Raw genomic sequence first — 18,242 nt, 5'->3', positions numbered from 1 at the left:
AACCAATGGTTTGTTTTTTTTGTTGTTGTTTTTTGTGTTTTTTTTTACAGCGACAGAGAGTGAGTCAGAGAGAGGGATAGACAGTGACAGACAGGAACGGAGAGAGATGAGAAGCATCAATCATTAGTTTTTCATTGCGCGTTGCAACACCTTAGTTGTTCATTGATTGCTTTCTCATATGTGCCTTCACTGTGGGCCTTCAGCAGACCAAGTAACCCCTTGCTGGAACCAGCGACCTTAGGTTCAAGCTGGTGGGCTTTTGCTCAAACCAGATGAGCCCGCGCTCACGCTGGTGACCTTGGGGTCTCGAACCTGGGTCCTCTGCATCCCAGTCCTACGCTCTATCCACTGCGCCACCGCCGGTCAGGCTGGTTTGGGTTTTTTGTTTTGTTTTGTTTTTTGTATTTTCCTGAAATGAGAAGTGGGGGAAGGCAGACAGACAGATTCCCGCATGTGCCCGACCAGGATCCACCTGGCATGCCCACCAAGAGGTGATGCTCTGCCCATTTGGGGCGTTGCTCTGTTGCAACCAGAGCCATTCTAGCACCTGAGGCAGAGGCCATGGAGCCAGCCTCAGCACCGGGGCCAACTTCTTGCTCCAACAGAGCCTTGGCTGTGGAAAGGGAAGAGAAAGAAAGAAAGGAGAGGGGGAAGGGTGGAGAAGCAGATGGGCACTTCTCCTGTGTGCCCTGGCCAGGAATCGAACCCGGGACTCCCACACACTAAGCCAGCACTCTATCACTGAGCCAACTGGCCAGGGCCTGGTGGTTTGGGTTTTATTGTCTTCTAGCAGAGCTTAAAATTTTCTCTACTAATTTCAATTTTTCACTGGTATTTTTGCTGAATGGATGACCTACTTAACTCTATGTACAGGTAACAGGGAACTCTGCAAAAGCCACAACTGAACCAAAACATCTTGTAAAAAATCTCCAAGATAACACCAAATTCCCACATATTTCCCAGGAAGCTATATAGGGTATAAAATACATGTTGCCTTACTGGGAATTCAGTTTCTACCCTAACTTCCCAACATCAATCTTCACATGATTTAACAAAATATATATAGCACAGATAGGCCCTTTATGGCTTTACTACTCCATCATTCTGAATTTTATAATCCCTTCTTGGCCCTGGCCAGTTTGCTCAGTGGTAGAGCGTTGGTCTGGAGTGTGGATGTCTCAAGTTTGATACCTGGTCACAGCACACAGGAGAAGTGACCATCTGCTTCTCCACCCCTCCACTTTCTCTTCCTCCTTCTCTCTCTCTCTCTCTCTCGCTCTTTTCCCCTTCCACAGCCATGGCTCAACTAGTTCAAATACATCAGCCCTGGATGTTGAGGATAGCTCCATGGAGCCTCTGCCTCAGGCACTAAAAATTGCTCAGTTGTGAGCATAGTCCCAGATGGGCAGAGCATCAACCCCAGTGGGGATTGCCAGGTGGATCCCAGTCAAGGGGCATACAGAAGTCTGTCTCTGTATCTCCCCTCCTCTCACTTGGAAAACAAGAAAAAAAATGAAAAAATTTCCCTTCTCCACCTAACATTAAATGTCACTAGATCTTTAAGGTTCTCTTCAACTAAGGAGTGCCAAGCAAGCTACAGATTATTATCAGAACTTTCTGAAACTTCTTTTTGTATATTTTATTTATTTATTTATTTTTAGAGAGAGAGAGAGAGTAGAGGGAAAGAGAGAGAGAGGAGGAGAAAGAGAGAGGGAGGAGCAGAAAGCATCAACTCCCATATGTGCCTTGACCAGGCAAGCCCAGGGTTTTGAACCAGCAACCTCAGCATTCCAGGTTGACGCTTTATCCACTGCGCCACCACAGGTCAGGCCAACTTCCTGAAACTCTTAACATTCAAAGTTTTTTCATTCTGTTACTTAGGTCAGTCCTACCCTTCACTCTCTTAGACTACAGGCCATGTCCAATGACTTCAATAAGTTTTCTGTTACCTAAAAATCCAGAAATGTTTGTGTCAAGTGTCCCTAAAAACTTCTTCTCCATTAAAAAGAAAGTCTTAGTGGGCATTTAACTGTCTGCCTTCCCCTACCATGCTTTATTAAATACATGAATTGGGATAAAGTCTGAGGATGACCAAAGATGACTAAAGAGGATAGCAATATTGAGGGTAATAAAGGTTTTATCTATTTGAGCGATTCTAAACTAAAAATCTGACTATACTACTTCCCTCATTATGTCTCAGTGGCTCTGTACCACCCACAGGATAGAAGATAAAATTTTTTCTCATGGGATACAAAATATTCCATTGTCTGGACCTGATTTCCTCTCCAACAAAGACTCTACACATCACAACTGAAGAGTCCATCCATGTACATGCACACTCTTGCCATGAAATTCTACAGCCCTGTGCCATTACATGCACTGGACCTATACCCTGGCAGGGCAGCACTTCTAATCCTGGCTCTATATGTCTTCAATACCAAGCCAAAGAATCTCCACCTTAGTGAGCCCTTCCTTAAGTTACCCCTAAATTGGTAACAACACCAACCCAAATCCTAGAGCTCTAATATTTACTTTACTGTATTGCAATTTTATTTGCTTACTAATCTGCCTCTCTGGGAACTTCTTGAGGGTAAAGATCATCTTATTCATCTCTAAATCCCTAAAACCTAGATATGGACCTGACATATAATAGATACTTTTAATTAATGACTGAGAAACTGATGAATTTCTACTCCACAGACTTGTTAATACGAGGTTTATAAAAGTGGCATAAAAACTATTATTTCTATGTCATTAATTTGCAATGCTGGGGGAAGGTGCAACCTGAGAGAGGCCTGTAACAAAGGACTATAAAACCTAGGCAACAAAAGTTATTTTCACTTAGGAAATCACAACAGGATTACTGAATAGCTGGATTACTAAATCTAAAAAATACAATTATTTCCTTGTAAAGTACAATCATATGAGGAAAATAATTATCTATTGAAAACTTGTGAGGAAAATAAAACAGCTAACATAATATTAAGACAATTCTCAACCATATGCTGAAGATAATATATTCAAGAAAGAGCAATATATGCTTGCTGCTCCTGAATCTAAATGACTTTAAGTCAGATAAGGCTGTTATCAAAGGAATAGTTTATAAAGAACTTTAATTCTAATAACTTGAAAGTAATCAAGCAAAAATTTCTTCCCATACAACTTAATATTCATGCTACATACTTCTTTTGGTTTATACAGTAATTCTACAGAGACCAAAACTAATTATAAGAAGCACTGAAAGCTTTCTCATACTATACCTTAAATGTGCAGCACAGGAGAACAACAAATGTGGCTCCAGGCCTGGCACTAGCAGCAGCTGGCCATGGTTCACAGCTTGGCATCTCCAAGCCCAGGTCGAGTAGCAGCCATCTACAGATCACTTTGTAGCTCATGCAGGGTGGCCCTGGGCAGAACACAGGTGGTGGCTGACTCTGCCCTGCATCCCTGGGAGGCCCCCGAGCCAGTGAAGTGGACAGCTTCAGACCACGTCAAAGCACCAGCCAACCACCTCCACAGCAGCTCCCTCAAGGAGTGGACACAGCAGGTACCAGAGCTCTGCTGAAATAATTCCTAAACTGTGGAGTAGGCCCCAGCACAGCTGGTCCTCCATGATGGTCAGAGATCAGTGGTTGCAGCCAGTCCTGCCGCTGATTGGCCTTAGGGATAAATTCTCCTCCTTCCATGCCAACAGCAACCAAGGAGGGTATGCACAGCCACGTGAGGGGGTGCAACCTGTAATGCCCAGCTCAGGTGAACGGGGAGGCTGTGCCACTGGACCTTATAGGACACCTACTACATTGTGCCACTCTACCAAGACCAGGAGATGTAACAGCTCTACCGAATACACAGGAACAAACACAGAAGACTGCCCAAATAAGAAGACAAAGAAACATGTCCCAAATGAAAGGGCAGAGCAGAACTCCAGAAAAAGACCTAAACAAAATGGAAACAGGCAATCTACTAGATGAAGAGTTCAAAACACTGGTTATAAGGATGCTGACTGAACTAGTGAGAACCTCAATAGTATAAAAAAGGACCAGTGTGAAATGAAGGATACGCTAACTGAAATGGAGAATGATTTATAGGGAATAAGGAATAGATTAGTGCCTGGCCTGTGGTGGCACAGTGGATAAAGCATCAACCTGGAATGCTGAAGTCACCAGTTTGAAACTTGGACTTGCCTGGTCAAGGCACATACAAGAAGCAACTACTATGAGTTGATGTTTCCTGCTCCTTCACTCCTCTTTTTCTCTCTCTAAAAATCAGTAAATAAAATATATTTTTTTAAAAGGTAGACTAGATGAAGCCAAGAATCAAATCAGCAATTTGGAATATAAGGAAGCAAAAAACACCCAATCAGAACAGCAAAAAGAAAAGAGTCCAAAATTGAGGATAGTGTCAGGAGCCTCTGGGACAGGGGTCCCCAAACTACGGACCTACGGACCGCATGCGGCCCCGTAAGGCCATTTATCCAGCCCCCGCCGCACTTCTGGAAGGGGCACCTCTTTCATTGGTGGTCAGTGAGAGAAGCATAGTTCCCATCGAAATACTGGTCAGTTTGTTGATTTAAATTTACTCGTTCTTTATTTTAAATATTGTATTTGTTCCCATTTTGTTTTTTTACTTTAAAATAAGATATGTGCAGTGTGCATAGGGATTTGTTCATAGTTTTTTTATAGTCCGGCCCTCCAATGGTCTGAGGGACAGTGAACGGGGCCCCTGCTCTGGGACAACTTCAAGTGTACCATCATAGGAGTGCTAGAAGGAGATAAGAGAGCAAGAAATTGAAAATCCATTTAAAAAATAACAGCTGAAAACTTCCCTAACCTGGTGAAGGAAATAGATATATACAAGTCCAGGAAGCTCAGAGTCCCAAAGGTAAATCCAAAGAGGCCCACACCAAGACACATCATGATTAAAATACAAATGTTTAAAGATGTAGAAAGAATCTTAACAGCAGCAAGAGAAAAGCAGATAGTTACCTACAAGGAAGTCCCCATAAGACTGTCTACTGATTCCTCTCTTGTTCTTTTTTTTTTTAACTTATTGATTTTAGAGAGAAAAGAGGGAAAGGGGGAGAGAGAGCCAGAGAAAGAGAGAAACATCGATTTGTTGTTCCACTTATTTAGGCATTCATAGGCTGGTCCTCATACGTGCCCTGACTGGGGATGGAACCTGCAACTTTGGTGTATCCAGAAAATGTTCTAAGCAACTGAGCTACCCAACCAGGACATCAGCTGATTTCCCAACAGAAACTTTGCAGGCCACAGGGATTCACAAGAAATATTCAAAGTGATTAAAAGCAAGGACCTATAACTAAGATTACTCTACCCAGCAACACCATCATTTAGAATCAAAATAAATACAAATACAGAGCTTCCAAGACAAGAAAAAGCTGAAAGAGTTCATCATCACCAAAGCAGAATTACATGAAATGTTAAAGGGTTTTGTTGAAAGATAAAAAAAATGAGCAATAAAACGGCAATAAATACATATCTATCAATAATTGAATCTAGGGGCCTGACCTGTGGTGGCGCAGTGGATAAAGCGTCAACCTGGAACGCTGAGGTGGCCGGTTCAAAACCCTGCACTTGTCTGGTCAAGGCACATATGGGAGTTGATGCTTCCTGCTCCTCCCTCCTTTCTCTCTCTCTCTCTCTCTCTCTCTCTCACTCATTTTCCTCTCTAAAATAAATAAATATTTTTAAAAAACAAAAAACAAAAAAAGGCCTGACCTGTGGTGGCACAGTGGATAATCAACCTGGAATGCTGAGATCGCCCGTTCGAAACCCTGGGCTTGCCTGGTCAAGGCATATATGGGAGTTGATGCTTCCTGCTCCACCCCCCTTCTCTCTCTATCTCACTCTTCTCTTTCCTTTCTAAAATGAATAAATAAAATCTTTAAAAATAAATAAATAATTGAATCTAAAAAACAAAATAAATAAATAAGCAGAACAGAAACAGATTCATAGATAGAGAATGTTTTGACAGTTGTCAGATGAGAGGAGAGTCGGGGGTAAGTGAAAAAAGGTGAGGGATTAAGAATACAAATCTGTAATTACAGAACAGTCATGGGGATGTAAAGTACAGCACAAGGAATACAGTCAATATTATTCTAATAACTATGTATGGTGTCAGATCGGTGCGAGATTTATTGGGATGATCACTTGATGTTATGTAATGTCTAATCACTGAAGTGTACATCTGAAACTAATATAATAATCCATGTCAACTGTAATTGAAAATAAAAAGTAATTTTTAAAAAGCAATAAAAAGGCCCTGGCTGGTTGGCTCAGTGGTAGAGCGTCGGCCTGGCGTGCAGAAGTCCCGGGTTCGATTCCCGGCCAGGGCACACAGGAGAAGCGCCCATCTGCTTCTCCACCCCTCTACCTCTCCTTCCTCTCTGTCTCTCTCTTCCCCTCCCGCAGCCGAGGCTCCATTGGAGCAAAGATGGCCCGGGTGCTGGGGATGCTCCTCGGCCTCTGCCTCAGGCGCTAGAGTGGCTCTGGTGGCAACAGAGCGACCCCCCCCCCCCAGGGGCAGAGCATCGCCCCCTGGTGGGCAGAGCGTTGCCCCTGATGGGCGTGCCGGGTGGATCCCGGTCGGGCGCATGCGGAGTCTGTCTGACTGTCTCTCCCTGTTTCCAGCTTCAGAAAAATACAAAAAAAAAAAGCAATAAAAAGAACAAACTCAAATCTTTCCTTCTTTGGCACCTTTCAAGTTCACTGAAATGTTCTGTCTCTCAAACTCTTCTGGCTTCACTAGTTATAATGTTTCCATTTTCCATAGTAAGTTTTTTACTCCTGCAATCTATAATCCTGATACCTAAAAGCAGTTAAGACTCAACCACTCCTGTTTACAAGCAGTCTCGAAATTTCAGAATTTCTGAAGTTCTTAAATTCCAGAAGTTCTCTTAAAGGTAAACAATTTTGTCATAGGGGAAAAGCTAGAGAATAGGTTCTCAAATTAGTCTACAAATGCCAATTTATTTCAACATTTAGAAGCAAAACAGATGTGCCAAGCTTTCTAGCCTGAATCTCTGCATATAGTTAGCTCCCTTTGTCTGGAACATCCCTGCTTCTCCCATCCCAGGTCACCTCATCTTCACCTAAGTAATTCCTAGTCATTCTTCAGTTCTCAGTTTAAATGTTACCTCCTCTGGTCAACCTGTCTTAACAATTCCCCCTATGGTGTACCAAGGCCATGACAACCCCCTGCTGTGAATTCCCACATTAAGTGATAAGTACTTACAGACTTAGGTGATCGTGTGTGTCTCCTCACATGTATAAGCGTCTGAATACAGAGACCATGTCCCTTCCTTTATTGACATGGCTGGCACACAGTGGCACTCAAAAAGCTATTCAGAATACTAACCCCTGGGCGTTCTAAAGTACCCAGGGTTAAAGAAGAGCCTAAGAGACTGGCACAATGCTTTTTTTTCAAAGGACTGTCTGCAACTGCATCTTTCTACATTTTTATCCCTTCTCTCCTATTATGGATCCTTGACATATTATAGATACTTGCCAAGGCATCTTCCTAAGGAAGCTGGAATTAAAGTGATCAAATAAAGGAATCAGGACATATCTTTCTGACTAAATTTGAACCAGCCCTCCGTGATCATTATCAGTAATGGAACCAATATTGCTCTGCTAAAACCTACATTCTCTGTTTTGCACTACCTTACCTGGGTTAGGTTGTCACTAGAACCTGAATCATTACTTTCTTGATGCTCATGATGATATTTTCCCTTCCATTCATGAACATTCTTTTTATAAGTGGAATCTGAAGGCAAATGTTTGCTTTTGTGCTTCATCAAATTTAATGAAACCTGACAGTTTTCCAGGTGTCCTTTTTTCTTCTGCTTAGTCCTTGATTTGTTGGATTCTAAAAGGAAAACATTTTTTTCTACAGGTTTCTGGTGGGTATCATGGGATTTTACTGGAATTTTGAAACTGATTTTCATTCTTCTGGATTCGAGGGGTTCCTTAATTATCTTGTTGTAATTATAATCCTGAGAAAATTGGATTCTCTTGCATTTTTCCAAACCACATTTTTCATAACTGTCTCTTGGTCTATTATGCCTTTCTTTCTTGAGCTCTTTTATCTTCTCCCTCTGAGCAAGTACACAGGGCCATGTTTTTTCATGTGACTGGCATTCAGCTTTAGGTGTGACATCTTTGGCAATTTTAGGATTACTGAGGTTTTTAATTCCATGGTAAAGGTTACATCTAACATTTGTCAATTTAATATCTTTAACTTTAAAATCTACACATTTACTTATATCTTTTTTCGTTCCATTTGAAGGACTTTGTGAAATAATTTGATTATCATTTGAATATGATCCTTCTTGGAGTTTACCAGGTCCTTGGGATGATGAATTGACTTTTAGTCTCTTACTTGGAGTGTCAGTGTCTACATGTGGCCTGTAAAACAGCACAGAAACTGAGGTTACATTAAAACTATAAATGATTATACATAATTTGCATTGTATCATTTTGGTTAAGAAATTATAGAACTAGCCTGACACAAACTTCACAAAAAGTAAAATGACTACATTAAGAATGAAATGAAAAGGATTACTCAACAAATGGTGTTGGGATAATTGGTTTGCTATTTGGGAATAAAAAAACAAATTTACAGCTTTATAGAATACCGGAGAACAAATTTAAAAACATACCCAGACAACATAAATTCCAAACAGATTAAACACTGAGGTGCAAAATAATTGTTATCATCATTGCTACACTTCATATCAAACATTTAAAATCCATAGGGGAAAAAAGCCAGTATTTATCTAATTTCTTAATAGAGAAATTCCTAAACTGAAAACCTACGAGAAAAATTACAAGGGAATATAATAAATGTAAATGATATTTCCTTTCAAACTTTAGCACATTAAAAATTAATCAACAAAATTCAAAGAATTGAGAAATGGAATTTGCTATGTATATATGACAGCTTATCAGCCTTAGTAGACAAAAAGCTCATCAAAAAGTTCAAAGATTCTAGAATACCCCATAAACAGAAAATTAGTGAAAAAGAAAGAGGGAAAGGCTAATAAACATTTGAGAAAAGAATTGACTTCCATGGTAATTATAGGCATGCTAATTACAACAACATACCATTTTCTTGTGTCAAATTAGCAAAGACTTTAAAATAACATTATATACTGGCAAGGGGTTAGAAAGCAAATTCTCTCTTGTATGCTGCAAAACAATTACACTTCCAAAATGGAATCTGAAAACATGGTTAAGAATTCTAAAAATGTCCATATTCTTTGACTTTTCAGTAATCCCCATTTTAGAAATTAGTATCAAGGTGAAAAAAACATGAAATAAACCAAAAAAAATATTTAACTTAGGATTTATAATAGCAAAAATTCAAGTTCAAGGCAAATATTAAAGTTTTAGAAATGACTAAGAAACATGTCATTCTATCAAATATGAAAATATAGTCATTTTTAAATGATCTTTATGAAAAGTTTTCAGTGATATAAAACATTGATATAATATAATATTAAGCATAAAATAAGCAGGGCACACATCTGTATATATAATGTGGCATCAACAATTTAAATAAACATGGTAAAAAAGCCAGAAAGAAATGTGCTATAATGTTAGAAGCAGCAATAGCTAAGGGTGATAATAATATTCTCCTGCTTAATAAAAATTGATATTAGTTTGTAGTCAGAAAGAAAGGGAAAGGTTTTTCACCATAACATAATCCATTAACTTATAATAAATCCTAGGGTGCTTTCTGAGTGCCCATCACTCTAGTAGGCACTGGATAGGCAGTGGAAAGTACATCAGATAGAGTCCTTACCCCCAAGTAGGTTACAGTCCAGCAGAAGAGAAAGAGATAGTAATTAAATTACCTCTCAAATAATTATGCAAGAGCAAACTGTAAACATCTCAGAGTTTTTATAGGAGTTTCACCTGCATCTTCATCTAGTTTTATTTTCTTTGCTATTTATTCCTACTAAAAGACTGTCTATCATCAGCTGTTAATAAGTAACAATAGAAGAAAACTTTACATTTTTTAATTATCCCCGTTTTTAAAAAATTTTTTAATTTTTAAATTTTAGTTGACATATAATATTATATTAGTTTCAGGTTTTCAACATAGTGGTTAGACACTCATATAACTTATGAAGTGATAATTCCAACACAAAACTTTAAATTTTAAGAGGACCTTGACTGGCACCTAATGGTATATCATGTTCAAGACCTTGAGGTTGCCAGCTTGAGTGTGGGGTCACCAGCTTGAGCATGGTATCATAGACATGACGCCATGATCACTGACTTGAGCCCAAAGATTGCTAGATTGAAGCCCAAGGTTGCTGGCTTGAGCAAGGGGTCAAAGGTTCGGCTGGAGCCCCCCAGGCAAAGCACACAGGAGAAAGCAATCAATGAACAACTAAGGTGCTGCAAGGAAGAATTGATGCTTCTCATTTCTCTCCCTTTCTGTCTGTCTGTCTGTCCCTATCTGTCCCTCTCTCTTGTTTGCTCACTAAAAAAAAAAAAAAAAAAAAAAAATTCAAAAACCAGAATCTGCGACATATCTAGAAATGATTGCATTTAAAACACAAAACAGTAGTAATCGAAGTAAGAAAAGGATTTTGCAAGTCTGAATATTTAGTCATGTAATTCTAGGCCAAAAAAAGTAAAAAGGTATCTAAAAAAGGGGAGTGGGGGAATTTACCTTTTCAGATCTTGTCTTCTTTTTATATCACAGTTCAAAATGTCTACATGATCTGATTTCTGAAAGAAAACAATGTGTCATTAAGAAATATAAGTTGTGCAATGGTACTGTAGTTACAGGGTAAGAGACTGGGAAATAATTTTTTCCCCATACCTATGTGTTAGTGAATAGGTTGACACAATAACTTAATCAACATAATGATCTTGAGAGACAGAAACTATTATCCTCATTTTACAGATAAAGTACCCAAGGCTCAAGCAGAGCAAATTATCTTCCTCAATGTCACAGAGCAGGTCAGTAGCAGGGCCATGATTTAAAATCAGACCTGTCTACTCTCCAGTCTACAACCCTGTGTCTCTATGCACTCAGGGGACACAGGGCTAGGTACAAGAAAAGTAAGAGAGGATCAGGGTATAGTCGACATTAAGTGAGAATGTACTGCACAACTCTGTGTGCTCGGACAAGTCACTTAAACTTATGGATCTCAATTTCTGAATCGAAAATGCAAACACTGTATCTGCCTTGACTAACTCAAAAGGAAATTATAAAGATAAATATAACCATACATGACGAAACACTTTTAAAATTCTAAATTTATCTCCATGATGTCTAATCCCACATAACAGGGTCTTTCAGCTCAAAGAAATAAGAAACTTAATAAATGCTTTTGGGTGAGAAGAAAGAAAAAAACAACCTGGTTTTCTTTCCACTGGCTATCAAATAGTAAGTAAAATACAAAGGAAAAAAAGTAATGAAAAAGCAGTGGAGAAATTTATGTCATAAACCCTCTAATTGTACATTCAAACTTTAATATAAATGATTCTGAGTTGTAGTATCTAAACACTTACCAGTTTTCTCTTTTGTGATGAAGCGCATCTTACAGAGCAAGCTGAATTAGTACAGCATCCTGAGGTTTTGTTATGTGTTGTCTAAGAATGCCATTTGGAAAAAAGGAGAAAAAAAGCACAAAATAAAGCACAGTATAAGACAGCATTATTTCATCACTGTTATAAATCAGCATTCCTTATACACTAACAATAAATTTCAGAGGGAATCAATGTTCAAAGGCACACAAACTGGTATGAGGAATGGAAGCCCAACTAGAAGGGAGACTCAACCAGAAATCAGAAGATCTAGGTGCTCTCAAATTAGAGCGGAGATGGATACAGGTGTTGCAGCAGAGGGCCAGCTGACAGTTCGGGTAAAGGCCCTGGGAGATGACACTGCCATCATAAAATCCATCTTTCCACAAAGCAAATCCACTATCCAATTATTCTTCAGTGAGTCCTGAATTCAACAGATGCAGGAAAATTTATTTTGAGTACCTACCACGTGCCAGAGACATTCTAGACAGTGGGGACAAGCTAACGAAAAAATTACAAAAGTCCCTGCCCTCATGGAGGTTAAAATCTAGTGTAGGAGTTTACAAATAAATAATATATTTAGTGTGTCACACTATGCTATAAAAAAAATAAAACAGAGAAAAGAATCAGGAAATGCTGGGAGGTGGGGCTTGAGGCAGTTGCAATTAAAAAAAATATAGACCTAAAGAAGGGATGTAACAAACTGTGAATATCTAAGGAAAGTGTTTTTGGTTCAAAGGGAACAGCAGCAAGAGCAAAGCCCCTGAGGCAGAAATGTGCCTGGCTTTTTTAAATATGGAAAGGAAGTCATGGAGTGAAGAAAGCAAAGGGGGAATGGGAAGAAGAAGAGATGGAGAGAGCAGGGCACTTTGTTGGCCCCAGCAAGAACTTCAGCTTTTACTCTGAAGTGGAAAATCACCAGAAAGTCCTGAGTAAAAGGGTAATGTGATCTGACTAACATTTTAATAGGATCAGTCTGGCAGTTATGTTGAGAAAAGAACACAAGGAGACAAAGGCGAAAGCAAGATTAATTTAGAAACTATGGGAATAATCTAGGAAAGCAAGTTGATTGCCTGGACCACGGTAATAGCAGTAGAAGAGGTAGTCAGGTCAGATTCTGACTATATCACTAAAAGAAAGCCGACAGTTTGCTGATAGACTGGACCCAGGTAGAGGATGATGACCAGAGTTTTGCATCCAGGCTACAGAAAGAATGGAACTGCAATTTACCAAACTGGGGAAACTGAGGCTGGGCACTTGAAAGGTTATCATTTAAGAAGTGATGAGGAACCAGCAAAGAACTCTGTGAAGAACTCACCAGTAAGAAAGAAAATCAGAAGTGTATGGTGCCTCAAAAGCTACATGAAGAAAATATTTCAAAGAGAAGGTGAAATCAGTTATGTCAATATCGCTGACTGGTCAAGTCAGATGAAGTCTTAAAACTGATCAGTGGGTTTAGCAACATAGAAATTGTTACTGGCCTTAATGAGAGCACATCTGAAGGAGTGATGGCAAAGTCTAGTTCAAGTAGGTGAAGAATGGGAGGAGAAATTTTAAACAGCATGTCAATTACTCATGTCAAATAGTGTTACATAAAATCAAGGCCACACTCCAGGATCCCCTTTCCAATTATCACTATACCTGGGAGACCAAATTAGTGATCAGAAAGTTAGAAGCAAAGAACAAATACTAGAAGGAAAACTGATCTCTAGAATACTTCATTCAAGTGATGTAAAAGCTTTATGAACTAACCTGCTACCACAGAAATCATTTCTTCAGTGAATACCTACTTTTATGTGTAGTCTCTCATCTTGGATTATAATATAGCATAAACACTACCTGATTCTAATTATGCACTATGCAGAGTAGTCAGAGAGTTTATAATAAAATTGACTGCAGGGTATTTTGTTTGTTTCACTTCCTAGAGACAACAATCAGCTCAATTATATATTTAGCTATCCTAAATTTCATCCACCAAAACACTTCTTAAAATACTGTGCTGAAGTATCAGAAAAAGGACCATGGTAAGCACACTTTCTCTAGCCCCAGCTTGTACCTCCCCATTTTGATTGGCAAGCATGTAATCCTATCCAATGCTGAGTAAATGCAGAACGGAGATATGGAAAATGGTCTAATGGTGAGTTACTTCTATGAAAAGGAGGATTCTCTGGAAGTTTAGAATTAAAGTCAGAACTGCCTAGACAAATTACTTACCTCTCTAAGCTTCAGTGTTTTAAATTGTGTAATTGGGACAATAATAGTACTTACCTGATAGAGTTGTGAGGAATAAATAAAATAATGCAAGTAGAGAATGGGAAAAACAAATGAACAGTATACTTGCACTGTCACTTTAAAACAGAGGAGTATTTTTGCATTACACAAAAATAAACTTTAATAAAGGGTATCTTTCAGTTAGTAAATCAAAACTCTTACTTTTTCATCAAAGCTGGGTGACAAGGTGGTGTCTTTTCTCTCAGACTGCGTTCCATTTCCACAGGATTCTTTGTTGGACATTTTGAAAAGCTAAAATGAATATTAAAAACACATTATGTGTTTTTCAGCACAACAAAAAAAGTATATTAGAAGTTATTCTTCTTTCAGTTAAAGATTGGAATGTTACAAAATGATTTCCATTTTCTAACCATTCCTAAGGTGATAGAATTCTCTCATTGCACCACTTTATTTCAGTTATATGCTCCCTCGTAATGGTCCTCTCCTTCAGCCTCCTCTACCACCTTTGTAGGAATGGCTCACAAAACTATGCCTTTAGCTCTGACTTCTCTCTCAAGCACCAGAACACCATTTTCAACTGCCTGTAGGACTACTGGCTTCTGTCCTACGTGCACCTCAAAACCAGTCATCCATAAACCTTCATTTCCCAACTTACCCTGCCACTCACTGAGTGAGACTTCGGGCAAATCACATACATTTTATGAGCCCACTTTCATTATATGTAAAATAACTCATCCAAGAGTGTTTTGAGGGACTCAGATGAAACAATGGATATTAAAAAACCTTGCACAAGGTAGAGCATAGTAAAGTCTAAATCAGGGGTCGGGAACCTATGGCTCAAAAGCCAGATGTGGCTCTTTTGATGGCTGCATCTGGCTCGCAGACAAATCTTTAATAAAAAATAATAATAATAACGTTAAAAATATAAAACATTCTCGCCCTGGCCAGTTGGCTCAGTGGTAGAGAGTTGGCCTGGCGTGCAGGAGTCCTGGGTTCGATTCTCAGCCAGGGCACACAGGAGAAGCGCCCATCTGCTTCTCCACCCCTTCCCCTCTCCTTCCTCTCTCTCTCTTCCCCTCCCGCAGCCAAGGTTCCATTGGAGCAAAGTTGGACCAGGCGCTGAGGATGGCTCTATGGCCTCTGCCTCAGGCACTAGAATGGCTCTGGTTGCAGCGGAGCAATGCCCCAGACGTGCAGAGCATCGCCCCCTGGTGGGCATGCCAGGTGGATCCCAGTCGGGCGCATGCAGGAGTCTGTCTGACTGCCTCCCCGTTTCCAAGTTCAGAAAAATACAAAAAAAAAACAAAACAAACAACAACAGCAAAAAATATATATATAAAACATTCTCATGTATTACAATCCATTCATTTCCTACTGCTCATGTTCATGGTTGCAGGTGGCTGGAGCCAATCACAGCTGTCCTCTGGGATAACACCAAATTTTTATTGGATAATGCGTAAGGTACACGGGTCATTGTATGGCTCTCACAGAATTATATTTTAAAATATGTGGTGTTCATGGCTCTCTCAGCCAAAAAAAGGTTCCCGACCCATGGTCTAAATAAATACTGGCTTACCTAATTCTTTCTACTAGTCCTGGAGCTCCCTGAACAGCATGCTGTATTAAAAACTTAGGAGATACTCATTATTGCTTGCTGAGTGAATGAGCTATTTTTTTCTTCCTCAGAATACTCTTTTTAACTGAGCCACTACCAACACTTGCCCATTGCAGGTCCCCTGTCAACTTCCCATAAGAGTCTCACTTTTCCAGCTGCGCTCTGGATCAAGTCAATATTGTTAGCTGCTGTACCTGTCTCCCTCTGCCCCCCCGCCCCGGAAAAGCAATAAGACAAATATAGTCATTCCTTATGGTCACTAACACTCCCTGTCAAGTTAGAGTATACCAAAAGCATCCTGCGCTGGAACATAGAGGCCTGAGACTGGAACATCACCAGGACCACTGGGACAGGAAAATATAAAAGGCGTCTAGAAGCAAAGCCCAAGTTTATTGCTGGTAGTGACAAATACTGAGACTGTGAACATAAAGGCTAGAAACCAAGCAACTTCAATTATTTCTGGTCAATTACTACATACTGAAAGAATAATCAATTATTATATAAAATCAAACTTTTAGATACTTTGATGAATAGGAAGATAAGAAAAATGCTGAGAGCTAACCAAAAAAATCAAATAATAAATAGTGATAAAAGAATATTCAACATGGGCCAGTAAGAACAGATTCTAAATTATCCAGAAATTTTGCTTTGTAAGATAATTTATGGCAATATGTAATTGAATTCACAGTTGAGCTTCCAGATTAATCATCCTCTTGTTCCAAGGACTCCATTCCACTGGAGATGGGGGCTGTTCAATACTATAAAAAATAATAATAAAATTTCCATAAAATGAATTGCTTAGAGGCAATGCATTGGTTATATATATTTTTTATAATTTAAACTTGATCCATATTGGTCTGATGTTGCTCTGAATACAAAATAACGCTAATTTAAACCTCTTGCCCATAAGACAAATTGAAAAAAATCACTGCAGATCATGGACAACTAAAGGAAAAAGACCTTTATGTTTACCATGTCAAGTGCTTTACATTTATATGAGGTGTGAAATTCATATTGATTTTATGAAAATCAAAATATCAACTAGATAAGAGCCCTTCTGAGCTGGCCAGCCTTCAGAATGGTCCCTGATGATCTCTGCTGCCTGGTAATTAAACCCTCAGGTAGTCGTGCCCTCTCACAATACATAGAGCTGACCCGTATTTCCAATAAATGTTGCTACACGCAGTAAGTGGCTAGGCCATATAAGACATTGCGGCTTCTGCCTTTATCTGTCTTAGATCTTTCATTCTGAGGAAAGTCAGCCACCAGTCTCGAGGACGTTCAAGTAGCCCACGTGGATGCCCACCAGGGAAGAACTGCGGCCTCTTGTCCAAAAACAGCCACGAGCCAGAAACGTGAGTGAGCCACCTTTGAAGCTGATCTCCAAGTGCTAATTAAGCCTTTACAGGGCAGCTTCCTAGCCAAGAATCTTCACCTCCTCCTGAGACTCGCAGCTAGACACACCCAAAAGGCCACTTTCGAACTCTGACCTACTGAACCGGTGGGGTGAGTCACCGATGTTGATCGTTTTAGGCCACTAACCTTTGGGATAACTGAGGCAGCAACAGATCAGTAACACGCTCCCTTAATATAATTTTTCACACTCGGAAAATTCCTTCTTTAGGATGTCTCAGGCGCAGGAACCAAGGCTTAGAAATGCTTCCTCCAACTCCCGTCAGATGCGCAAGCTGGACTCTAACTAACCCTTGTCTGGTCTCCAGCTGGTACTGAGATGAGAGAGACGGACGCACTGAGTCAAGCTTTCAAGCGATCGACTAGTCGTTCAATGATCCCTGGAGGCTGCACAAATACAATCAGCCACTACTCCTGTCTCTAAGTTATAATGTGTTGTTATTGTCCCATTTTTCGGTCGTCTTGTACCTGAGACTAAAAGGTGCTTCTCTCTCCCGTTGCCACCGCGTTTAACCCCGTCCCGGGCAGAAGAGGTGTCTCCCCTGCCCGCCCCCCGGGCTGGATTGAGCGCGGCTTGGGCTCACGGAGGCCCCGAGTCCAGGGAAGAGAAGTCCTGCGCAGCCAGGGAACTCACTGGCACACGCCCTGGGGAACCTCGGTGGCATCCACCAAGTGTCCCGTAGCTCAACCCACTCAGAGTTCTGGTGATGAAAAGCCTAGATTCCCGTGCTGGGCGACAAACAAACAAACAAAACCACCCATTGGGCGTTCACGACCACGACGCAGCGCTGAAGAAACTGGGAACGCGGAGACTAAAGACTGTTCGGGGTCACCGTGCGGGTGACGGTACGACGCGAACTGCAGACCCCAACTCGAGTCCGCCGGACTGACAGGGAAACCCGTCCGCCGCTCGTAAACTGCGGGGGCCCGCGGGCTCCGGGGGAGCCTAGCAGACTCCACACCGCGCGAGGTGCAGCACCAGAGGCAGGGCCTGGCCAGAACCACACCCTTCACCGCGCTGGCTCGGCCCCGGGCCCGCCCACAGAGCCGTCCGCCCCGGCGCGAGGGGCCCCCTGAGTTCCCAGTCCCGCCCGCCGCCACCAAGGTCCCGGAGAAACCGAAGGAGCCTGGCCCGAAAACGTCAACGAATCCTCCTCCACCAACTTTCTCACCTTACCAGAGCTGGCCGCAGCTGCGACGCCTGAGGCCCGGCCAAGGGAAAGAAATCCCTGAGTCCGAGGCCCGCTGGGAAATGTAGTTCTGCGCTCAGTCCCAGGTTACCACTCGTTCAGCTTTATACAAGTATTCATTTTCTCCTAGGACTTAGGACTGAGGCTCCGCCCCCGCCCCCAGTTAGCGCGGTGCACCCTGGGTATTGTAGTCTCGGTTTGGCTGGGTTGTTGACGGCTGGAACG

At 40.9% G+C, this 18,242-nt stretch overlaps 1 protein-coding gene across 8 annotated transcripts in view; it reads right to left on the bottom strand.

The window, feature by feature from the left end:
* Positions 1 to 18,242, bottom strand: part of SWT1 (SWT1 RNA endoribonuclease homolog) — an 86,114-nt gene that overhangs the window by 67,620 nt on the left and 252 nt on the right. For 4 of the 8 annotated variants that reach the window (XM_066361724.1, XM_066361718.1, XM_066361719.1 and 1 more), the window contains exons 2-5: positions 14,001 to 14,090; positions 11,553 to 11,633; positions 10,705 to 10,763; positions 7,688 to 8,426 (exon numbers count right to left, since the gene is read on the bottom strand). In XM_066361724.1, coding sequence (XP_066217821.1) covers positions 7,688 to 8,426; positions 10,705 to 10,763; positions 11,553 to 11,633; positions 14,001 to 14,090 — 969 coding nt within the window. Of the gene's footprint in view, positions 1 to 7,687; positions 8,427 to 10,704; positions 10,764 to 11,552; positions 11,634 to 14,000; positions 14,091 to 16,956; positions 17,952 to 17,999; positions 18,054 to 18,242 lie in introns of those variants that run through there. The other 4 variants (XM_066361721.1, XM_066361722.1, XM_066361720.1 and 1 more) reach the window with 4 other exon arrangements.

The sequence above is a fragment of the Saccopteryx leptura genome, chromosome 2 (assembly GCF_036850995.1).
Source record: "Saccopteryx leptura isolate mSacLep1 chromosome 2, mSacLep1_pri_phased_curated, whole genome shotgun sequence".
NCBI lineage: Eukaryota > Metazoa > Chordata > Mammalia > Chiroptera > Emballonuridae > Saccopteryx > Saccopteryx leptura.
Note: the sequence above shows the minus strand (reverse complement) of the source record. Positions and strands in the feature narration are given on the sequence as shown.